Here is a 25014-nt window from a genome sequence, read left to right on the forward strand (position 1 = left end):
TTGTTTTTTCCGAGTCCCCAATGGTCTTGAAAGCACCAACACTAGATAGCACAACCACAAAGTCAAAATCGAATATATCGTAAAAATTAATGAAAGCAAAAATGAGGTTTTTGGTCTTAATTTAAGGTTATGCATAAGGCTAGCCGTTTGGTTAAGGTTGGGGTTAAGGTCAGGTTTAAAGAAGATACATTGTAGAAATAGGCGGGGTTTATGACTTTGTGTCTGTGGTAACTACTGACGACCGACTCGAGTGGATCCAATGAGATCACGCCGCGTTCAGGGCCCTATGGCGAGAACAAGCAGGTGATAGCAAGGGAAAAATCAAGAAATCTTTATTAGAGTGGCTACGAAGAGGTTTTCAGTTAATAGATCAAGCCAACAGTAAGAAGCATCACCTAAAATAATACCGTTTAGCTCGCTGCAAGTAAAGGCGTGCGCTTTCATTTTGTTCATATTGTTGTCTAAACCAGTCTGCTTCAAAAACTGAACTGCTGGAGTGGAGAAGGTAAGGTTCTGCTCTGTCAGCAATGTGCCTAACTAGTTAAGTAATTGTTTTTCCATTATATTCTAATTACCAGAAACTACTTTTGTTCATGGGATCCATTGAAGCAGTCCTAGTTACTGGTTATTTGCTAACGTAGTCTCTCATTTCAAATGAAATGGTTGAGGGATTTTAAAGGTGTATTCTAGGTAGTGTTTCTAAAAAGCATTATTTGTATTGTAGTAAGCTACCTAACTAGCAGACGGAACCCGTTTACAGAACCCAAGACTTCTTTTTGTTTTTGAATGAATGGTCAAGGCATCACCTGCGCTGGGCGTCCGTAGTATTCATACTGTACGCCAGTGCTCCATGAAGGGGCTAGAAGTTTCCACGCTCATGTATTTGAATATTAATAACTACATGCTATAAAGCCATTAGCTTGCTGATTGCCTATTGTTTTCTACTTGATATAGACATTAGCTAGCCTATATCCTTTATTTCGCGTAACGTGCCCAAGTCCGTAGGCAGAAAAATAATTGCCTCACGTTTTCATCATGCTTCCTGACTTTTCATCAGCACTTGAATTAACAGTCACACAACTAAACTGAGTCACACAACTAAACTGAGTCACACAACTAAACTGAGTCACACAACTAAACTGAGTCACACAACTAAACTGAGTCACACAACTAAACTGAGTCACACAACTAAACTGATCAAAGGGCATGAGTCATGAAACATCCACTTACCTGAATAGTGGTAGAAAAAGTACCCAAAATCATGCTTCAGTCATTTTCTATTAAGTTATCTTTATTTATACTCCAGTGAAAGTCAAAGTATTTGGTTTTAAATATACTTTACTTTGGAAACTTTATGTAATTGCTGCAGTGTACTTAAGTATCAAGTTAAAGTAGTAAAAATCATTTCAAATTCCTTATATTAAGCAAAGCAGATGGCCACTTAATATTTATTTACGGATTGCCTGAGGCAGGCTCCCACAAAGACATAATTTACTAACAAAGCATGTGTTTTTTGTGTGTCTGCCAGATCAGAGGCAGTAGGGATGACCAGGGACGTTCTGTTGACAAGTGTGTGAATTATACTATTTCTGTCCTGCTAAGCATTCAAAATGTAACTTGTAGTTTTGGGTGTCAGGGAAAATGTGTGGAGTAAAAAGTACACTTTTCCTCAGGAATGTAGGTAAGTAAAAGTTGTCAAAAATATTAATAGTGAAGTACAGATATTCAGAAAAACGACTTAAGTAGTACTTTAATTGTTTTTAAGTACTTTACACCACTGCCTGAATGCACCTAGACAGTGAAGGTGGCATATTGTCCCCAACTCGAGTTTGGAATTGTGAAGTTTGAAGAACCGTTACAGGCTGACTACACAGCTCGCGTTGCAAAATACATTTAGAAATTTATATTATTCAATTATTGCACCTACACTGCTCGCGCGCGCCAACGAGCATCTGCATTGCCAAGGGCTGAAATAGAAGTCAGTTCTATTTGTGACGCGGATCGCGCTGCAAGTCCTGCCTCTCCCATCTCCTCATTGGTTTATAGAAGCAGGTACCCACGTGCCAGCTCCTCATTGGTTATACCCACATGGGTGACTGAAAGATGAATGAGGTCGGTGGCGGTAATGCACCTAATTTATGGAAGTTGCCAATCGCAATATAAAGTCAAGAAAAGAGAGCTTGGAAGGAGGAGAGATGACTAGAAACGATGCGGTTGACTGTTTTATGTGTGGATTAATTGTTGGAATAGAGGACCTTGTGCATTTCAGGTAAAGTAACAACTCAATTTGTTCTGGGATATAAACATTAGCTAGCTAGCTAAATTGCCATACTGTCCGCTAGCAGAACACAAGCCAACAACATCCGGTGAAATTGGAGTGTTCGCAATTAAAATAAATAATCGTAATATTAAACATTCATGAACATACAAGTATCTTATCATTTAAAAGCTTAATAAATTCTTGTAAATCTGTCTGATTTACAATGGGCTTTACAGCGAAAGCATACCATGCGACTGTCTGAGGACGACGCCCCACATCAACATATTTTTCAACCAGCACATGCTTCATAAAATCACAAATGGCGATTAAATACGTCACTTACTTTTGAAGATCTTCCTCTGTTTGCAATCCCAAGGGTCCCAGCTACAACATGAATGGTCATTTTGTTAGATAAAAACCTTATTTATATCCCAAAAGGTCAGTTTAGTTGGCGCCATCGATTTCAGTAATCCACTCGTTCAACATGCAGACAAAGCAGTCCAAAAAGCTACTGCTAAACTTCATCCCAACAAGTCAAACGATGTTTCTATTTAATCCTCAGGTACTCTAAAATGTAAATAAACTAATATTTCATACGGAAAGTAGTATGTTCAATAGGAAAGCAAAATTAGTAAGCGCGCGCCCTCTTCCTCGCGTGCTGAAAGACTATTGTACCGGTGCTCTCCTAACCAAAACAAAATTCTTGCTTGTTATTCAAAAAACAAGCCTGAAACCTTGAATAACGACTTGACACCTAGTGGAAGCCATAAGAATTGCAATCTGGGAGACAGATTTACATAGGAACAATGGCGCCTGGGACCCCAAAAAAATTAAGAATTCTGGTTGGTTTTTCTTCTGTTTTTCGCCTGCCATATCAATTCTGTTAGTCTCAGACATTATTTTAACAGTTTTAGGAACTGGGCTTGAGTAAAAGGCAGTTTACTTTGAGTACGTCAGTCAGGCGGTAATTCGGGAAACTAGACCCTATCCCTGACAAGTTAATGCTTTTTGACCAGTCCCCAAATTAACGTAATTGGTTCAGTGTTTTGATATTTTAACCTGCGTGTCGTGATCGCGTTTGGTGTGGGGGGACAAAATACATTTATGCACGATGGCGCACGCGTGCAGCCGGTTTGGGTTCGTGCTGAAGAGGAATGGCAGAGCATTATCTAAATATTCTAGTGCACTTCCTACATCTGCACTGGTATGAAAAGTTTTGTGTAGGTGAAAGCAATATGGTGTATGACCACCAGGCTTTGGCTTTCACCTCTCCTCCTGTTCAACAGTGCAGGTGATGGAATGGGCAGGAGTCATCTTTGAGATGTTCCTTTTACCTTACTTGCTGCTGTAGAGCAGTGGTTCCCAAACTGTGGGGCGCAAGGTTTTTTGGAGCTCAACCCGGCTTTCAAGTTGTAATAGTAGAATTCACAAGGTGCTATTTCGAAGTTGGGTAGTGCATCAGTGTTCCTCTTCTCATGCCAGTCATAGCATACCTTAGAGCTATTTATAACTTGTTAGAAATGTCCAGCTGAACTAGCCCATGTCAGTTGTTTTTAGCAATGTTTTTTTGCCTATAGATTTTGTTGGAATGTTTGAGTCACTGAAATATCACATAAATAAACATTAGGCATGATAATGTGTAGAACTGCAGGGAATAAGCTTTAAACTTGAAAAATGTTCTCTCCGCCAACAAGAGGGGTGTGAACAATGTGTCACGTTCAGGACTTCTGCCCATAGAAAGACATAAAGACATAGTGTGCGGTGGGAGGGGTGTGTGATGTCCCCAATTCTGGAAGGGGGGCCTGAGTGAAAACACTCTGATTTTGGGAAAACCCTGCTCTAGTCTTGGGGAGCCCCCCTGGGTGCACTGATTCAAATAAAGCTTGATGATGAGTTGGCTATTTTAATCAGCTGTGTAGTGCTAGGCCAAAAACCAAAATGTACTACCGGAGGATGTGCTCATTCTATTTCCTTTCTGAAACAGAAAACCTTTTTACTATTTGCGATATGCATTGTATAGAGAAATCGATGTTCTTGCGCATTTGTTAAGCACCTGCCAAATTGATATTCGATCCCCAAAAAAGACTTCTAAAACAAATGACAACATTTGTAGCTAATGGATTTGTACAGGATGAAAAAACGAGTCGAAGAGAATGCATCTTTGAGGTCTCAAAATAATCAACCAATTATTTTCTTCAGCACACTTGCCATGTCACCAGGAAGGCTGCTGTTAGCGTTTGAATATCTGTTTTTGTTCTGCTTTGTGTGTACAGGTCACCATGAGGAGGAAGCTGACTTTATGGGCTCGCTTCTGCCTTGTCTTGGCACTGCTGCCTTCACAAACAGGTACTAACACTACACATGGTTATTCCATCCAAGACACCTGCCTGCATCAAGCACTGGCAGATTCGCTTAACACCAAATTCAAATTTCAACGTTCATCTGAATGCCTCCATGTTGAGTGCGAGAAGAAAATGGACACGTGCAGAGGTTATAATTAATCTGTCACATTACAATATGATGCATTGTCTGTATTCGTACCTATTTACACGAAATTACTGATGCACGGATGAACATTGATTTAAGTTCAATGTCAACTGATGCAAAAGACTGATATTAATCACTCACATTGCCACCATACCACTGAAGCCAGTGAGAAATTATTGAAGCTAATCACCTTTAGTATTGTCTCACTTAGTCTGTAATCATCACTTTGTTATTATAAAAGTACAGGTAATGGAATAATCATACCCATTATTTTGTCCATACAGCCTCTGTTGCAGTCATGTCAGTTGACCTGGGCAGTGAGTGGATGAAAGTAGCGATAGTAAAACCTGGCGTGCCAATGGAGATTGCTCTAAACAAGTGAGTATTGCCATTTTCATTCTCTAGCCATGTCATCGCAATGGGTTTAGGACTTTGTGCTTTTAGAAAGAAATCCCTATTCCATTTCATGTTTGGTAAGTATTCATAATTATCATACTCATCGCTAATGTGTGAGTACGCTAGCTGTTCTTAAGTGTTTACAATGCATGTTAACATGCCAATATCTAAATGGGCCTGTGCTGAATAGTGAATGAAAATTGGCAGAACTAAGGGTCAGTTCATGATTAAGATTAAGAAAAAAGCATTCTCAAAGCTTTAACATGTTTCAATAGTCTGTCTTATCCTTTGTGTTGCACAGGGAGTCCAGGAGGAAAACGTCAGTAGCTGTGTGTTTAAAAGAAAACGAGAGACTTTTTGGAGACGGTGCATTGGGAGTGGTAAGGCACTTTGTCATAGATAACCTACCAGGTCACATGTTTTAAAATGTCTATCATAGTTAGTGCTCTGTACTCCCCCATGGGAATCAATGAAGTTCATGAATTAGTATCTACACTGACATTGATTTGGTTTTCTTTCTCCCGCAGTCTGTGAAGAACCCCAAATTTGTCTATAGGCATCTTCAGAGCCTCCTTGGCAAGAAGCATGACAACCCACAGGTGGCGGTCTATCAGAAACGCTTCCCCGAGCACCATCTGGTGACAGATGCGAGTCGGGGCACAGTTCTCTTTAGCAATTCAGAGTAAGTCGTTTTTGATTTCCTCTCATTGGTTCCCTTTTCCTTTGTTTAGCAGGAGGTGATTGAGCCAAGTGATTTGTTGAAGAGTACTAATAATACTGACTTCTATGGGCCATTAGCGATATGGGGCAGAATGCTGACCCATTAACTTGTTTGTCAGTGTACGACGTTCCTTTTGTGTACTGCCCAAATAGCACATTGTCACAGGCTGTTTAAAATGTCATTGATCCAGTATGTCCTATGCTGTAGTTGTGGATAAGAGTGATTGGTTCTGGGGCCTTGTTTCTCTAAGGCACTGTGGCGCAGCAGTCTAAGGCACTGCATTGCAGTGCTAGAGGTGTCACTACAGATCCAGGTTCGATTCCAGGCTGTCGCAGCCAGCCGCAACTGGGAGACCCATGAGGCGGCGCACAATTGGCCCAGCTTCCAGGTTAGGGGAGGGTTTGGCTGCCTGGGATGTCCTTGTCCCATCACGCTCTAGCGACTCCTTGTGACTGCTGGGTGCATACATGCTGACTTCGGTCACCAGCTCTACGGTGCTTCCTCTGACACATTGGTGCGGCTGGCTTCTGGGTTAAGCGAGCAGTGTCAAGAAGCAGTGCGGCTTGGTTGGGTCGTGTTTGGAAGGATGCATGGCTCTCAACCTTTGCCTCTCCCGAGTCTGTACAGGAGTTGCGGTGATGGGAGAAGACAAACTACCAATTGAATATCACGAAATTGGGGTGGAGAAAGGGGTTAAAAATGTATGAAAAGTGCTTGGCTGTAATGTCTACTCTGTTTTCCTGCAGAGAAATGCAGTACTCTCCAGAGGAGCTCCTGGGCATGGTTTTGAACTATTCACGTGGACTTGCTCAGGACTTTGCAGGTTTGTCTGTTCACTAGTAGTAGGGGGAAAGGTTCTCTATTTCAACAATGTTGTGCAATTATTTTGAAGCCTCCCTTACTGAATGCATTTCTCTCGCTTACAGAGCAGCCCATCAAAGATGCAGTGATCACCGTCCCGGCCTTTTTCAATCAGGCAGAGCGCAGAGCAGTCCTGCAGGCCGCACAGATGGCAGGTGTTAAAGTCCTTCAGCTCATCAACGACAACATGGCGGTGGCGCTCAACTACGGCGTCTTCAGGAGAAAAGACATCAACAGCACAGCTCAGGTGCGCTAACTAGGCTGCTTTTACATGCGTTTTTTTATTTAACTAGGTTTAGTCTCTTTGATATGAGCTTCATAAGTTGTTTCGTGGGTCAGAAAAGTTGCTTTATGTAACCCTAGTCTTATATTCCCGTTCTCTCGCTACAGAACATAATGTTCTATGACATGGGTTCAGGCAGCACAACGGCAACCATCGTCACATACCAGACGGTCAAAACGAAAGAGTCGGGTTCCCAGCCACAGCTCCAGATACGAGGATTGGGGTGAGACAAAAAGACCTGTATACACACTTTTACACACACACACACACACTCTGCAACACAGGATGTTGGGGAAAGCACACGCCTAGCACTCTGCTCTAATCATTAGTTTTGTTTTCATTCCATATACAGTGAGCTCCAAATGTATTGGGACAGTGATAAAAGAAAGTTTTGGCTCTACTCAAGCACTTTAGAACGATAAAATGAGGATAAGGTGCGGACTGTCCACTTTAATTTAAGGCTTTTCATCCATATCGGGTGAACTGTTTAGAAATTACAACACTTTTTGTATGTAGTCCCCCCTTTTTAGGGAACCAAAGGAATTGGGACTAATTCTGTTGTGTAGTTAAGTATTTGGTCTCATATTCATGGTACGCAATTACCACATCAAGTTTGACTAGACACATTTGTTTGCATTTACTGTTTGTTTAGGTTTAAGATTATTTTGTGACCAATCGAAATGAATTGTAAATGTGTCATTTTATTGTAACTAAATGTTTCCAAACACTTCGACATTCATGTGGATGCTACCATGATTACAGATAATCCTGAATGTGTCGTGAATAATGTTATTACAAAAATATTATATCCCCCAAAAAAATGCTAACCTACCCTGTTATTGTAATGGTGAGGTTTGCATGTCTTCAGTGTTTGATATTTGTGCTCCTAACCCTAACTTCTTAATATACCATATAAGTGAATTTGGCCCAATACCTAAATGGTTCATCCGATATGGCTGAAAATACCCTCAAATTAAAGTTTACACGGAACCCAAACCGAATGCATGTGAGCTATTGTGCATTTATTTTGTCCCCCTATACCAAATGTGATCACGACACGCAGGTTAAAATATCAAAACAAACTCTGAACCAATGACATTAATTTGGGGACAGGTCGAAAAGCATTAAACATGTATGGCAATTTAGCTAGTTAGCTTGCACTTGCTAGCTAATTTGTCCTATTTAGCTAGCTTGCTGTTGCTAGCTAATTTGTCCTGGGATATAAACATTGAGTTGTTATTTTACCTGAAATGCACAAGGTCCTCTACTCTGACAGTTAATCCACACATGAAAACGGCCAACCGCATCGTTTCTAGTCATCTCTCCTCCTTCCAGGCCTTTTCATCTTTGAACTTATATGGTGATTGGCATCTACACTTTCACCACGACAACCGGAAAAACATTTTGTCTTTTAATCACCCAGGTGGGTATAACCAATGAGGAGATGGCACGTGGGTACCTGCTTATATAAACCAATGAGATGGGAGAGGCAGGACTTGCAGCGTGATCTGCGTCAGAAATAGAAAGGAGTTCTATTTTAGCCCTTGGCATCGCAGATGCTCGTTGGTGCGCGCGATCAGTGTGGGTGCAATAATTGAATAACATGAATTTCTACATTTATTTTGTGACATGTCTGGTCAGCATGAGTCTGCACTTTAATCGCATAGTCAATGTATCTTTTCAAATCCAATGTACTGGCGTACAGAGCCAAAACAACGTGCCACTGTCCCAATACTTTCGGAGCTCACTGTAGGTATTTGTATTTTCAATGTCTTATTGTGGAGCAATGACAAGAACATTTCTCAAATGTTCCTAACCTAACAATGTTCTCCGGTCAGGTTTGACCGCTCTCTGGGGGGCTTTGAGATGGAGCTGCGGCTGCAGGACCACCTGGCCACGCTGTTCAACGAGCAGAAGAAGACCAAGAAGGACGTGAGGGAGAACCACCGCGCCATGGCCAAGCTCCTCAAGGAGGCCCAGAGACTCAAGACTGTGCTGAGCGCTAACGCCGAATACATGGCACAGGTGACAGGACCTTCGCTGACCCCAGTCTTACACCATTCTCCTTAGCTTTGCTGCAGTTGAGAGTAGTTACCGGTTACTCCCATGTCACCCATAATGTTCTACTGTAGATGTGTAACCTTGTAAAATAATTACACAGGTGAAGCCATCGCATTGCTTCTTTATCCCTCCATTTCCTGTCACTTCCAGTCTTACACTGTTCTGCACATTTAGAGAAATATGGTCTTTTTTTGGTAATGTTTCTTATGCTTTGATGTTCTGTCAGGTGTGTTAGAGCTGAAAGTAAGCACCCATTCAACTGGGGAAAAGTTGTTGAACTTTTACAGTTACCCATAGTGTTCTACTGTAGATGTGTATTACAGTACATCTAAACCAAATATACTCACTCACTTTGTTCAGGTGGAAGGGCTGCTGGATGACATGGATTTCAAGGCTAAGGTGACCCGTGTGGAGTTTGAGACCCTGTGTGCTGACCTTTTTGAGAGAGTGCCTGGCCCTGTACAGGAGGCCCTCAGCTCTGCAGAGATGTCGCTGGTGAGTCACCGCAGCTTGTGCATTCATTAGGCACCAAATGGACTTAAACAGGAAGGGACGCCCTGGATTTGTCCAATAAGTAGATTTTTAGATTTCCGTTGCAAACCGTGAAACATTTCCCATTGAGTGCCTTAATGAACATGACGCTTGTTTGTCAATTGATCTTTTAGTCAAGCAGTCACTAACTTTATTTTACATTTTGGGGAGACTTGGACTTTTTATGTACAAACGACAGACAAAAGCGTGAAAAGTCACAGGAAAACCAGCATTATCAAAAAGACCATGCTGTAGCTTTCCAAGCCCCTGGATTGTGGAATGGCTATGCTCCTTAGGATGTTCAGAGAATACTGTTTCCTGTCAGTTACGTAGTAAAATCAAACTAAAGTAGAATAGTTGATGCCTGAGGTCTATGGGAACAAAATGTTGCACTTTGATATAGGTTTGGTATTAAATATCCTTTCTGGTGCAATGTTCAGTGGAACAATATCTTAAACCCATAAGAGTCTAAGCTGGGGGGGGGGGGGGGTTCTACTAACTACAGAAAATTGTTTAAAGGTCATACCAAGGATCATTTGAATTTTAAGACTCATTAAAGTAAACATTTTTTGGGGACAAAATAAAAAGTTTTGGCCTTGCTGCTATCAGCCCATACAAATGCATCGAATAACCGATTCAATAAATGTAACAGATTTTTTTTTGGGGGGGGGGGGGGGACTAAAGGATTTTTGTTCTGAAGTGTCGTCGATCTGAGATGACAGATTGGGAAACAGATTTTTTTACCCCTTAATTTTGGCACTAAAGTCTCCATATACTTCCATTCATTTTTTTTTTTTTTTCAACTGGTACCAGGTGACCTTCAGGAGAGTCTTGTGAGGCCTGTGGGCGTCCTAGAGCAAAACAACCAACGTGTTTGAGTCTCACCTTTGCAAAGAGGGGTCATATTAGTGTGTAGCCCAAACTGTTTTGACGCTACAGACAGAACTTCGCAGATCGGCTGTACCGACATCAGATGAGGAAAAACGGTCAACTTTCCATAGAGGGTCATAATATACCGAACAAAAATATAAACTCAACTATTTTAATTAGAGTTTAGTTCATATAAGGAAATCAGTCAATTGAATAAATGTATTGGGCCCTAATCTGTGGATTTCTGATTACTAGGAATACAGATATGCATATGTTGGTCACATATGCATAATCTGTGGATTAAGGGCACAACAATGGGCCTCAGGATCTAGTCACGGTATCTCTGTGCATTCAAATTGCCGTCGATTTAAAATGCAGTTGTGTTTATTGTCCATAGCTTATGCCTGCCCATACCATAACCCCACCGCCACCATGGGGCAAACCGCTCGCCCACACAATGCTGTACACATGGTCTGTGGTTGTTAGGCCAGTTGGACATACTGACAGATTCTCTAATTACAGACAAAAATACTCAGTTTCATCAGCTGTCTGTGGCTGGTCTCAAACGATCCCGCAGGTGAAGCCGGATGTGGAGGTCCTGAGCTGGTGTGGTTATACGTGGTCGGCAGATGAGGCCGGTTGGACGTACTGCCAATTGCTCGAAAACGGAGGCGGCTTATGTTAGAGAAATTAACATTCAATTCTCTGGCGACTGCTCCGTTGGACATTCCTGCAGTCAGCATGCAAATTGCACGCTCTCTCAAAATTTGAGATTGTGTTTTGTGACACAAACAGGGATATAAACACATTTTTGCATAACATTGAGAGAAATAAGCTTTGTGTGGCACATTTTAGGGATCTTTTTTTGAAATATGCGACCAACGCTTTACATGTTGCTTTTTATATTTTTGTTCGGTAGTTTGTAGGCCAACCCGTTTGGACGCTACAGACTATTTTGTCAGACTGATTTGCGGGATGTCTCATAGCCTGACGAACACTGCTGATATGGAAGTGCGACAGGCGGATGTGGTGGATTGAGACACATCCAATGCAAAAAAAATATTTCTAGCTTAAACTGACAAGATTTTTATGGGATTGTTGTATTCTGCTAATTAGATTGCCACGAGGGCGTGGACATTGACCTTACGGGGTTAAACTCTTGACATGTTTCAGCATGTCAAGCCTTCAGATTTCTACAGAGATTATCTAACACGTTTGTTTATTTGCAAATACTGTAAGTATATCTTCCAACATTGTCTTCCAACAGGATGAGATCGAGCAGGTGATCCTTGTGGGTGGCTCCACCCGAGTGCCTAAGGTGCAAGAAGTGCTGCTCAAAGCCGTTGGGAAGTATGTCAACAGTTTCACTTGACACTGTCAATACCTGGGGCTCTACACTACATGAGGGACATAGAATGCTCCCTATTGTCCAGGGTTTTGGCTGTAAGATGTCATATTCAAAACAAACCTCCCTAGACAATGGAACACAAAAGAATAAAGTAAGTGCTTCACCTGAAAGTGTCACAGGTAGTATCTACTGGAGTGATGGTATGTAACTCACATGTTGGAAATGCTCCATCTGGGATGAAAAGGCATAGTTAGACCCAAAATCAGAACTTTGCCAGGTGTTTTGGGACCTGAAATAGAAATTAGACTAAGGTGTACACCATTTGTCGTGAAGATCAGCTAGATATGCCTTAATTGCAAATTAATATGAAAATGTTTTTTTATATCTATTTGGAGTTGAGGCCAATGTTCCCTTAAATTTGGGCACTAAGGAAATTGCAGGTCTGCTGAGCGTGAACTTGAACGTTGTGAAAATTCTGTGCAACTTCCGGCTGTGCCTGCTTTAAGTTTTAAGTTGCCAAGTAGGCTACTATGGCTATTTGATCATAATGTATTAGGCCTACAGTGCCTTGCAAAAGTATTCATCCCTCTTGGCGTATATCCTATTTTTGTTGCATTACAACCAGTAATTGAAATTGATTTTTATTTGGATTTCATGTAATGGACATACACAAAATAGTCCAAATTGGTGAGAGAAAAAAAAATACTTGAAGAAATGCTACAAAATAAAGTTGTGTGCATATGTATTCACCCCCTTTGCTATGAATCCCCTAAATAAGATTAGGTGAAACCAATTACCTTCAGAAGTCGCATTAGTTAGATTGCACACATGTGGACTTAAGTGTCACATGATCTGAGTATGTGTATATGCGTGCACCTGTTTTGAAAAGCCCCAGAGTCTGGGGCGGCACCATGAAGACCAAGGAGCTCTCCAAACAGGTCAGGGACAAAGTTGTGGAGAAGTACAGGTCAGTGTTGGGTTATAAAAAAATACCTGAACCTTTGAATGTCCCACAGAGCACCATTTAAATGGAAAGAATATGGCACCACAACAAACCTGCCAAGAGAGGGCCACCCACAAACTCAGACCAAGCAAGGAGGGCATTAATCAGAGGCAACGAAGAGACCAAATATAACCCGGAAGGAGCTCAAGTTCCACAGCGGAGATTAGAGTATCTGTCCAAAGGACCACTAAGTCATACACTCCACAGAGCTGGGCTTTATGGGAGAGTGGCTAGAAAAAGCCATTGCTTATAGAAAAAAATTAGCAAACACATTTGGTGTTTGCCAAAAGGCATGTGGGAGACTCCCCAAACATATGGAAGAAGTGGCATCTGGTCAGATGAGACTAAAATTTAGCTTTTTTGTCCAAGGAAACTGAACACATCACCCTGAGAATACCATCCCCACAGCGAAGCGTGGTGGCAGCATCATGCTGTGGGGATGTTTTTCATTGGCAGGGACTGGGAAACTGTTCAGAATTGAAGGAATGATGGATGTCTCCAAATACAGGGAATTTCTTGAGGGAAACCGGTTTCCGTCTCGAAGAAATTTGAGACTGGGACAGAGGTTCACCTTCCAGCAGGACAATGACCCTAAGCATACTGCTAAAGCAACACTCGAGCGGTTTAAGGGGAAACATTTAAATGTCTTGGAATGGCCTCGTCCAAGCCCAGACCTCAATCCAATTGAGAATCTGTGGTGTGACTTAAAGATTGCTGTACACCAGCGGAACCTATCCAACTTTAATGAGCTGTAGCAGTTTTGCCTTGAATGGGCAAAAATCCCCGTGGCTAGATGTGCCAAGCTTATAGACATACCCCAAGAGACTTGCAGCTGTAATTGCTGCAAAAGGTGGCTCTACAAAGTATTGACTTTGGGGGGTGAATAGTTATGCATGCTCAAGTTCTGTGTTTCTTTTCTATTTCTTGTCTGTTTCACAAGAGAAAATATTTTGCATCTTCAAAGTGGTAGTAGGCATGTGTAAATCAAATGATACAAACTTCCAGGTTGTGAGGCAACAAAATAGGAAAAATGCCAAGGGGGGGTGAATACTTTCGCAAGCCACTGTACCAGAGTGGCCTACCATAAAACAATGGAGAAAATGCATCCCATAACACTAACATCGAAATGGCAGTTCTATCATTCAGCCTATTGTTGCAGCCAATGTGTGGTGTTCAATGTAGGCCTACATTCCATGAGAATTTTGAAAGAAACATGCAGGGCTTGACATTGACCTGTTATCTAGTTGTCCTTCAGACAAGGTGACTGAAAATGTGGTGGTTGATGCAAGAAACCACTTTACATTGTTCTCGTACCATTTATTATAAAGAATCAGACAAATGATGCTACCATCTGCCTATTGGCTACTTAGCTTATTCAAGCCTGCCACAAAATACAACAGACCCTTTTTTTAAGACCAAAAAAAGCTCTATACTTGACTTGCTTTTCAACGATGTCTAGAAATGTACTTGTGTTGTGCTCTTGTATGAAGTAATGACACCCCTATTTCTGACTAGAAATTGGCTTTAACTGGGCTAATAATTCACTAACTAGCGAAGGATATTAATAAAATGTGTGCACGTGTAGCTCTTGCTTTGATATACAAACAAGCACATCTACTCATGTAAACAGTCCACTTCAAAAAATGTCACAGATCTGTATATGGCAATGGTCTATTTGCATATAGGCCTACTGCAGCTCTGATTGGTTATGCTGTACCGGTCTGTGTAGCGTACGGGCGCAATAGCATCCTACTCCAATGCGGTCTGCCTACAGCGAAATCTCTTGCGTAGTTTGTTTTGTTACATTATGTTGCATTGAACGTGGCTATTGCTTTGATCACAATTGCCGCAGTAAAGGGAAATGTTGATGGTGTTAACTAACTGGTTAAACTCTAGAAAGTTGATTGAAGTTCTCGTGTGCCTCTCCATTCTGCGGTAGTCCCGGGGAGCTGCACGGCAGTCTTGGGCTATGCCGCAGCTTCGAAGGAACATTGGTTGAGGCATGTAGTTTGATATACAAACCATTTGACTGCTTTTGAGGTCTGAAAAAGTATCTGGCCAACCTTGTTTTTTTAGAGTGAAATTTCACTTTGACCTGACTCTGTGTGTAGAGAGGAGCTAGGGAAGAACCTCAACGCAGATGAGGCTGCAGCCATGGGGGCTGTGTACAAGGCCGCTGCCCTCAGCAAGGCCTTCAAAGTCCAACCCTTCCTGGTTATAGAGGCAACCGTTTTCCCCATCCAGGTAACACAGCCCATTCTTTAACATTGAAACCCACCCCTTAAAAAAAAAAAAATTGAATTGCCTCAATCCAAAATGAATGTAAAAGCTAAGTACCACTACTGCATGTCATATGGTTCTCATCTTTTACATTCATGTTGGATTGTAGCATATAGCTGTATTTGTTTCTCTCACTCTCCAGGTGGAGTTCACAAGGGAGGTGGAGGAGGATGGCTCCAGGAGCCTGAAGCACAAAAAGCGTATTCTGTTCCAGAGGATGACCTCCTACCCCATGCGCAAGGTCATCACCTTCAACTGCTACACTGACGACTTTGCCTTCCACATCAACTACGGAGATCTCAGTTTCCTGGGCCAGGAAGACCTCAGGTGAACACCACACAAAATAAGGTTGGGTTTAATTGGTAGGAATTTAGGTCCAGTTTCCTGAACATAGATTAAGCCTAGGCATGGACTAAAGCATGCTGAATGGATTTTATTTTATTAGGATCTGTTTTAGTCTTCATTTGGACTAATCTTCCACAAGTCCTTAAACATTAAAATACAATTTATAATATCACATTTTCACATACAACACACTGACATAAAACACTGACATATTGACCAGATAAAAACATTCTGAAATTAGTTTGATTCCATCATCTACCATTGTCCTGCAGAACCTTCCAAATGAAATGGTTGTAAAGTATTGTTTGAATTTATATTGGAAGGTTTCTGGTTTGCTCAGAAGTTATTCCATTTCTTTATTGCTCTAAATCATAATGTTCTTTTGCCTATTTCTCTTCTGTGTGGATAAAACATAGATGGTGGACAATCTATTCCTAGTCTTTACTGAATGTCTGTCTCTTACCAACTGAATACTGTTGTGAATAGAGTTTGGCTGTTTTAAATGGTGTATATTGTGAAATAAAATAAGAAAGTTTTTTAATTCTTGATTGATGACCAACCAAGCGCACTGAGCATGACTACAACACAAGAACCATATCTCCACCTTAAAACAATCCTTGTTGCTTTGTTCTGTGTGAGTTGCAGCCTCCTAATGTCACTTGCTGATGCATGTCCCCAGACCACAGAACAGTAGTTCACCTGACTCCCAATTAATGCTTGGGTTGTTTGCTGAATCTTTCCCGGTAAATATGTAGCTATCCTTCTGATCATGCATGCAGTTTGAATATATTTTTTTTACATGAGTTTTTTTTAAAAAACAAGCAGTTGTCTTGCTGCACCTGTAGTAGTTTGGTTTCTGACACTTCCTCAATTTGTGGTTCCCCCCAATACTTAATTGTATCCCATGCATGTTGGCCTTTCGCTGGTGGAACAGACCAACATAAACTTGGTTTTCTTGGTGTTCAAAACAATTATTTATTATTTCCAGGATCAACTTGTAAAGCTTGCTCGTCTTGCTGTATAAATTGTAGGATCATCTGCAAATGTATAGTAGCTTGAGTTTCAGATAAGGCATAAGGAAGGGTGTATGTGTGAAGAAGTGGTCCAATGGAGAATACATTACTTTTTTTTTTTGCTTAGGATTTGATTTAGTCTGTGTCCAGGAAATCGGCCCATAGATTTACCCCCCTCTGTGAGCCAACACGGCTAAATGGCAAGGTCTGCAAATGTTTTATGTAGACCGCCTGGAAAATTAAGGATATGCTATAGCAGCGTTAGGCCATTTTATATTAGGGCTATAGACACTAAGGGGACAAATAAAGCTGTGTTGAATTTAATTGTAATGGAAGTGACTTACCTGCAACTTACATGTTGCATAAACTTGGAGGGGTCTGATTTTAATTGTAAATAAAAAATCTCATTCCTTTCTTCCACCAGTGTCTTTGGCTCTCTCAACCTGACCACAGTGCAGCTGTCTGGGGTGGGCAGCAGCTTCCAGAAGCACACAGGTGCTGAGTCCAAGGGCATCAAGGCCCACTTCAACATGGATGAGAGTGGCATGCTCCTCCTGGACCGGGTGAGTACCATATAATTACTTATCAAATGTGAATTATATGAACTCTATGGTCAGTGCAATCCTCTAATGCTTATGGAGCTCCTCTCTGGAAGTACAACTAAACCTCAAATACAAAACACATCAGGCTTTTTACATTTTCAAGATGGTTGCAAAATACATCAAAATAATATTTTATTTTTACATTAAAGGTTTAACGCAATTGACTTAAATGTAAAACCTACGTTCTCATCGTGTTTCCATCTCTGAGGTTTGTAATACCTAAATCTACCCACATAAACTCAATTGAAATTGGCTTGGTTTGAAGTTATTTTGAGTTGATTTAGACACTATTGAACTCTATTGTTTTGGGGTAATCGACGTTAACATTAGCCTGTGGTGTTTTAACTCTGTTTTTATTTAACCTATCGCTTGAACTAAGTTGTTTTCTTCAGGTGGAGTCTGTCTTTGAGACCATTGTGGAGGAGGAGGAGTCTACTCTGACAAGTGGGTTTTATGCTAACATTGTGATCATGGGACATCTGATCACCCCTTTAGTCAAAATCATAGATGTGGGCGACAGACAAAATTTGCCTGAATTGATGCGAGAACGATAAGTTTATAACATTAATGTGCATCACTTTTTAAATGATCTTTTGAAATATTGTTACTAGTTTGGTTGTATGAAAAAGAAACCGCACACTGCTCTTGATAGTATCACTGATCTTTAAGCTTACGTATCGGCTCTGACGAAGGCCGTGAGGCCAACATGTAAGCTTATTAAAGATCAGTGATAGTATCAAGAGCAGTGTGCGGTTTTCGTTTCTCCCTCATCTTGTTCAATTGTTGCCATGCACCTGCAAAAAGTTTGCCTTTTGAATTACTAGTTTGGTTGTGGCCATCAATTGTCAAATTCAATATCACCCATATTAGCATACTTATTTAATTTCAAGCTTCACATTTCTCTAGTATAGGCCATGAACTATATCAGCAAAACGCCTGCGATTAAAGGATCTGTATGGTCATGTCGATCGTTTTCAGGTTTTTGTCCCAGCTCTAAATCAGTCGCTTCCATTTCTTAATTCAGTCTCTTTTGACTTGTCAGAACTGGGAAATACAATTTCCAGCCTGTTTGGAGGGGGATCCTCAGAACCCAACGCAAATGTGACGGAACCAGTTCAGGTAACCCTTGACTCAGTTACCATCCTAATGTAACAAGCACCAGAGTTGCTCCTTAACACTAGTTCATGGCTATCTAACTCTCTCTGCCTCTCCCCTATTGTCTCTGAATCCAGGATGAGGAGGTTCATCCGGAGTCTGTGAAGGAGCAGGAGGAGGCTGCTCCCCAGGAAGAGAAGCAGGAGCCTGAGGAGAAGGTGGCCCCAACCCAGGAGAAGACTGAGGGAGTAGACCGTAAGGCTGACCCTCAGGTAAGAGCTTGGCTCAGTTGGATTCCACATAAATGCCTGGGATGTAGCTGGGCCTAGCTCAGCTGTGCCTATTTCCACATTGTGGAATATTCAGATGGAAATATGGAGAACAAAAATGCCTCTGGCATGTTTAAGGAATCCGGACAGCTCTATTCATGACATATCTGCAACATTCCACAATGTTTTCCTTCTAAATGTGGCCCTGGTTTGTTTAGCTCAGCCCTGGGGTGTATTCAGTCCTTTTGTTTAATGAACTTTCCAAAATGTTAATGTTGAATGGAATGTTTGGTAAGAGAATGTTGTCAATAAAGCAGATGAGTGGGGGGGGTGTATACTAAACTCACATGAAGGATTTCTCATTCTCCGTTTGACTTGAACACTAAATAACTGCCATTACCGTAATGTAAATGAGGCTCTCTTGAATAAACCAAATTTCCATGAACTATTAAATATTTTATTTTACTGAACAGGATGAAAAGGAAGGAGCCAAATCTGGAGAAGCGAAAATTACAGAGGAAGCAGCAAAGACTGAGGCCGAGAAGAAAGCCAAGCCTCAGAAGAAAATCAAGATCTCTGAGAATGTCGCAGTGGAGCTCCAAGTGAAAGACATCCTTAACCCTAATTTCGAAGCCATCGCCACCTCAAACAAGAAGTGTGTGTCGCTCTTTCTTTCTGACATTTTAGATGGGCTCAAATGTGCAGGGCGGGGTTGTTGAAAATAGATTTTTCAAGCTATAATAATGCCGATATTGATGTAGCGTTGTGACTTGTCAAACATCTTGTGACTTCAGAGGTTTTGAATCTGTTGGTGTAATGGCTAAGTTATTTGACAGACGCATAGACCCAGGTTTGAGTCCATGTTACCTCCAAATTCGCTGCAATAATGTTTTTGTTTTCTTCCTGTCAGGCTCCAAGACCTGACTGATAGAGACCTGGAGAAGCAGGAGAGGGAGAAGACACTGAACAGCCTCGAGGCATTCCTTTTTGAGACCCAGGTTAGAACAGTACCTTTACAGTACAACATCAGTATATTCTCTGTCGGGCGCTCTGGCTCTCACACAAGTGTGAGTGTGTGTATATATAAAGCCTACCCTCCCCCCTCCTTTATTCTCTCCCCCCTCCATTAGGACAAGATGTACCAGGAGGAGTACCAGGCGGTGGTGTTGGAGGAAGAGAAGGAAGCCATCATGGCCAAGCTGAGTCAGGTGTCGGCCTGGCTGGATGAGGATGGCTACTCTGCATCCACCAAGGAGTTGCAGGAGAAGCTGCAGGATCTCAGGAAGCTGTGCAAGGCCATGTTCTTCCGCGTGGAAGAGCGCAGGAAGTGGCCTGGCCACCTGGCCACCCTTGAGAGCACGCTCAACAGCTCCAGCTTCTTCCTCAGGTGGGTCAAAGCAGCTCTGTTAGAGATCTAGGATCGGCTTCCCCTTCACCATTCATAACCTGGAATGGAAAATGGAAAAACTGACCCAAGATCTGTTTATTTACCCTTATTTTACCAGCTAAGTTTTTATTTAACTAGGCAAGTCGGTTAGGAACATTCTTATTTTACAATGACGGCCTACCCTGGCCAAACCCTCCCCTAACCCGGACGATGCTGGGCAAATTGTGCGCTGCTCTATGGGACTCACAGCCGGTTGTGATACAGCCCCGGATTGAACTAGGGTCTGTAGTGACACCTCTAGCACTGAGCTGCAGTGCCTTGCCTGAAAACAATCTCTTTTACAGCAACGACCTGGGGAAGAGTTAAAGATGAATTAACCAATTGGAAGCTGGGGATGATTAGGTGGCCAGATTGGGGAATTTGGAGTCTTTCTTTAGACCAGAGGAAAGAGGGACCCCTACTGGCCCTCTAACACCATTTCGGCAGCATCTGGTTTCCCATCCAGCGACCGGTCAGGACCGACCCTGCTTAGCTTCAGAGTTTAACATTTTAGAGGTGAATCATGAGATGTACAATGCATCCATTTGACATGGGTCTTCTGTGGTTTTTCCTTAAGGAGCGCCAAACTTGAACCAGAGGATGACCGAATCTTCACTGATGTGGAGCTGAAGACGTTGGAAAAAGTAATCAACGAGACCACTGTATGTAATGTTTCATAAAGTCAACTTTGTTTTACTCAGCGCATTTGTCAAATTATATTATTTTGATTAACAATTATTGCTCAAATTTGAGATGACGTTGTTCAAAACAATCTATATGGAAGTGTTTCACTTTGAGTGCCATCGTTTGTTGTAATCTTTTATTTTTTTTAAATTTTAACCGCCAATACCTCCCCCTCTTCCACAGACGTGGAAGAACAACACAGTAGCTGAGCAGGAGAAGAGTTCTCCCACGGAGCGGCCTGTGCTGTTGTCCAAAGAAATAGAGTCCAAGTGGGCTTTGCTGGACCGCGAGGTAAACTACTTGCTGAACAAGGCCAAGTTTGCCAAGCCCAAGCCAAAGGTCAATAACAGCACCACCTCAGAGAGCAGCAGCAGCAAGGCCAACAGCAGCAAAATGGAAGAGAAAGTCATACTTCCCAAGGAGGAGACCAAAGACGAAGGTGGGGAAGCAGGGAAAACCAACACATTTCTGTTATGGAACATGTGCTTCCTATATAGAGGTCGGGCACACTGTAGCAAAACATTTCGAAACTAATTTGAGTGTATGGACTGTAGGTAGTCCCTCCCTGTTTTAGTAAGTTTTCTCCTGTTTGGTATGTAATGAAGGGGGTTCCTCAGCAATGAATGTCATTTGCAGACTTGTTCACATGACGTGTGATATCTTATCAATGATCCCTTAGACAAATGTAATCAGTCCACTTTTCATTGGCGGCATTTGTTGTCATTCAACAGAGGGCGCTGAGGTGCCACAAGAGGAACCGCCCATCAAAGAGCCCACTGGACAGAACACAGACTCACCCAGCCAATCACAGCCTACAGATAAAACTGCAAGTACAGGTATGTCTGTCATAGGAAGTCTGCCATAGAATGTATGTAATATGGTCGTGTTCAGTAAGGCACACGTAGCAAAAGGTTATGGAGCATTTATTGGACAAATCCAGGTAGTTCCTCCCTGTTTGACCATTTTTCTTCTGTTTGGTACGTAATGAAGGGTTCCTCAGCAATGTGTTTCATCTGTAATGAATGCCATTTGCAAAGGAAGTGTTTTTGCAGACTTCACATGTGTGACCTTGTCAATGATCCCTTTTAAAAAATTCTGATCACTGATCAGTCCCCTCTTTTCATTGGCTACATTTTTCATTCAACAGAGGGCGCTGAGGTGCAGCAAGAGGAACCGCCCATCAAAGAGCCCACTGGACAGAACACAGACTCGTCCAGCCAATCACAGCCTACAGATAAAACTGCAAGTACAGGTACGTCTGTCATAGGAAGTGTCTGCCATAGAAACTACCTTTTTGGGTGTGTGAATTGGCACCCAGTTGCCTTTACAATGTCTCGCTACATACGTGGGCATCTGATGGAAAGGAAAAGAATTGGGCATACCATTCAAGCAAGAGCAACTGTCTGCAACTATGAAAAGGAAGGGCATTTTAGTTGTCTTGTCCTATAGTCTTTATTTTGGTTTTATACCTGGTCATATTTGTAATACTGTGCTGCTACATATTTGAGTGTAATATTATATTCCTCCTTCCAATTTTCAGAACCAACAGAGAAAAACCAGTCAGAAAACCACATAGGGGATGAGTTATAACAGCTGGAACTAAAGAAATGTCATTGTATTTATTGACAATGTTTAATTGTTTCCTACATATTTTTGGGGTTTTGTTTTTCCAGCCTTTTATTTTGAAAACTGTAAAGTCATTGGATCAGCTCAGACTTCTTGAACTGTGTTTTCCCACTACCTACCTCTCGTTCTCACTTTCTGTTCACCTTCATCCCCCTCGGCGGCCGAACATCTTTCCCCCTTACTGACATGAGCAAGGAGCGCTGACGAAGCCTGGAATAACCAGCGAATGAACTGACATGACTTCAAGTTTGTATTCTACTATCCTACAGGTTTAGGCATACTTTCCCACATGCAAACAACTACTTGGACAACTGTATATTTGCCCTGCATAGAACAGAAGTGTTTTGGTAGGACTAATGTTTCCTCCACTGGAACTCTGAATTGCATCGTTTGTCGCTTTCTATGATCAGGAAGGGTTGTGAGTTGACCTCTCAAGCAGGCTTATGTTTTCTCATAGCAAATCTTGCGTTCATTTATTTTTTTGTGGGTTTTCATTGTGTGGTTGTTGAGAAATATATCAAAGGGGCTGGAGCTAATGTATACTCCTCTTGGGAAATGGAATGGGTTTTAGTTGCATTTTGAATATTGAATTCCTTTATTTAATACCTTGTATTATGGCTCATAAACAATCTGTGTGTGTGTACAATATGCTACAAAGGGGGAATTGATTTGTCATCCAAATATTACTGATGACCAGTCGTTAAATGTGTTCATAGGTGTAAAAAATCTGTATTTATGCTTTTCAGAACCCTCTTGCCATGGTCTTCTGACAATTCATCAATGAATTAGCTTGAGGGAAACATTTTTCACTGAAGTACATCCATCTTGATTTGTAGTTTCTCTATAAATTGTACTCCAATACAGTTAGGTAAACTTACTTCAATTACCAAAGTGCAGTTTTGGGCCTGCCATGGGTTGTGTTCAGTAGGTGAAAAAATACAACGGCATTGATTATCATTCTGTTCCATAATGTTTTGTTACACTGTACCCTACTGAGCACAACCCTGGTCTTTGTATGGCTGGAAGTATGAATTTGAGGGCTGCTCAACTGTTGCACTGACTGAAGAATAAGCAGATGGTAGCCATGTCTCAAGCTGCTTGAATCTCTACCAGAGGAGTGTGTGTGGTTCCTGTTCTTTGCATCACCTCAGATGGTTTGTGAGGAGGGGGGAATAAACTAAATAAAACGGGATTGGGAGATGCCGACGCTTTTCTAAACTGTTAATAGTTTAAAAAAATGTTTGTTTTTTTCTCTCAATCCATGTCTAAAAATAAGCTGTGTATTTGAAGACCCGCCTCATCTATCATATTCAAATGTACTGTTGAAACTCTGCTAGGGTTTATTCTGTATATCAAGTAATGATTTCTCTCCGTTTCATTGCGTTTCAATTCCAGATTCGTCTGTGTGAATATGTAATTGACCCAAATTTGAAGAGCAGCAGGACAGATTATGAAGAAAAATTGACCATAATTTCTATTTCACTTGTATAAAAGATGTGAAGTGTTTGAGTATGGTCTTATACACCGGTATCTGTAAAGACTGGAACATTTAAGGAAAAGACAGCTGTATAACACGTAAATATGATTTGATGGACTGCATCAAAAAGGAGACCTTGAAACCCTAATACACATGTCATTTTGAATTGTGACATTTGGTTATATTATTGTGGTTATACTAGATATTGTATAGCATCCATTGACACTTGTCACTAAAACAAAGAGAACCCTTAATTCCAATAACAATACCAGACTTTAATTGCCTTAAAATGGAAATTAACTATTTAAACATGCAGTGCTCTATGTGCAGGTTACAAATATATTTATATGGATAAGCATTTGTATTTCAGCCTGAAATTTGCCAGTCATCTTTTGGACTTTAAAAACCTTCCTGTCTCCTCAAGGGCTAGTAGCCTAGACATGTTTAGACCAGCCAGCCATGCCCATGTCCCAAAACTAAAGGTGAAATCCTTGTCCATGTGCTATTTCCTTGAATAAGCTGTGTGGATGAAAGCAATATAGTCAACTGGTACGCTAATTTATTGCCAGATTGTACTAATCCACCTAGTCCTTTAGGTCAGTGAGCATAATAACTAGGACTTAGGAAAGGAAACCACCTTAAGAGTATCCTCCAACTGTCAATTGTGTAGTGTTGTCTTCGACATGGCTCTAATGGTCCTTAGCTCAACGATCCAGTATGACATAAAGGCTACTACCATAGAGTGCACCAACAACCTCTGCTGCTATGGCAACCCCCTGCACAGATTCATGTTTTCCCCGACTGCTCAGCAACTGCCAAGAGGACACAGGTTCAGAGAAAAGACTAAACTAAGAGTTGTTTTTTGACACAACTTTAGTAATATATCCTTTGAAATTAAAATATAAAGTACTCAATCTTGGGAAAAGGTTGCAGTGTCTATTTTCAACATGCATTGCCTTCAGAAAGTATTCATACTCCTTGACTTAATCCACATTTTGTGTTACAGCCTGAAATAAAAATGGATTACTTTTCTCAACCATCTACACTACCCCATAATGACAGTGAAACATTTTTTTTTAGACATTTTTGTGAATGTATTGAAAATGAAATGCGGAACTCTCATTTACATATTCACACCCGTTTGCTATGACACTGCAAATTGAGCTCAGGTGCATCCAATTCCTTTGATCATCCTTCAGTCATCACTACAACCTGATTGGAGTCCACCTGGCTGTCTGACAAACTGAGCAATCGTGCAAGAAGGACCTTGGTCAGGGAGGTGACCAAGATACCCAATGACCACTCTGGCAGAACTAAAGCGTTCCTTGGCTGAGATGGGAGAACCAGTCAGAAGCACAACAGTCTCTATAGCACTT

General features: G+C 41.5%; 1 protein-coding gene across 2 annotated transcripts; it reads left to right on the plus strand.

Annotated features, from left to right (window-relative positions):
• The first annotated feature begins 220 nt into the window (after positions 1–220).
• Positions 221–23436, plus strand: LOC115148661 (hypoxia up-regulated protein 1). 2 transcript variants are annotated; one of them, XM_029690753.1, is made up of 25 exons: positions 225–505; positions 4534–4606; positions 5032–5125; positions 5445–5523; positions 5671–5825; positions 6611–6687; positions 6791–6972; positions 7116–7231; positions 8847–9033; positions 9430–9564; positions 11738–11820; positions 14933–15065; positions 15244–15428; positions 16884–17022; positions 17454–17505; positions 18104–18180; positions 18294–18428; positions 18899–19080; positions 19336–19423; positions 19556–19812; positions 20429–20513; positions 20719–20974; positions 21267–21371; positions 21683–21787; positions 22076–23436. In XM_029690753.1, the coding sequence occupies exons 2-25, from the start codon at positions 4540–4542 to the stop codon at positions 22123–22125; spliced, it is 3024 nt and encodes a 1007-aa protein (XP_029546613.1). In that variant the 5' UTR covers positions 225–505; positions 4534–4539; the 3' UTR covers positions 22126–23436. The 2 variants fall into 2 exon arrangements, with proteins under 2 accessions (XP_029546614.1, XP_029546613.1); XM_029690754.1 differs by lacking the exon at positions 21683–21787 and having other exon boundaries at positions 221–505.
• Positions 23437–25014: the final 1578 nt, after the last annotated feature.

The sequence above is a fragment of the Salmo trutta genome, chromosome 15 (genome assembly GCF_901001165.1).
Source record: "Salmo trutta chromosome 15, fSalTru1.1, whole genome shotgun sequence".
Classification (NCBI taxonomy): Eukaryota; Metazoa; Chordata; class Actinopteri; order Salmoniformes; family Salmonidae; genus Salmo; species Salmo trutta.

Coding starts and splice junctions, on each gene's coding strand:
- LOC115148661 (XM_029690753.1), top strand. CDS start 4,540: ATGAGGAGGAAGCTGACTTTATGGGCTCGCTTCTGCCTTGTCTTGGCA. Junction 4,607..5,031: donor ACTGCTGCCTTCACAAACAG/GTACTAACACTA, acceptor TTGTCCATACAG/CCTCTGTTGCAGTCATGTCA. Junction 15,066..15,243: donor CAACCGTTTTCCCCATCCAG/GTAACACAGCCC, acceptor CTCACTCTCCAG/GTGGAGTTCACAAGGGAGGT.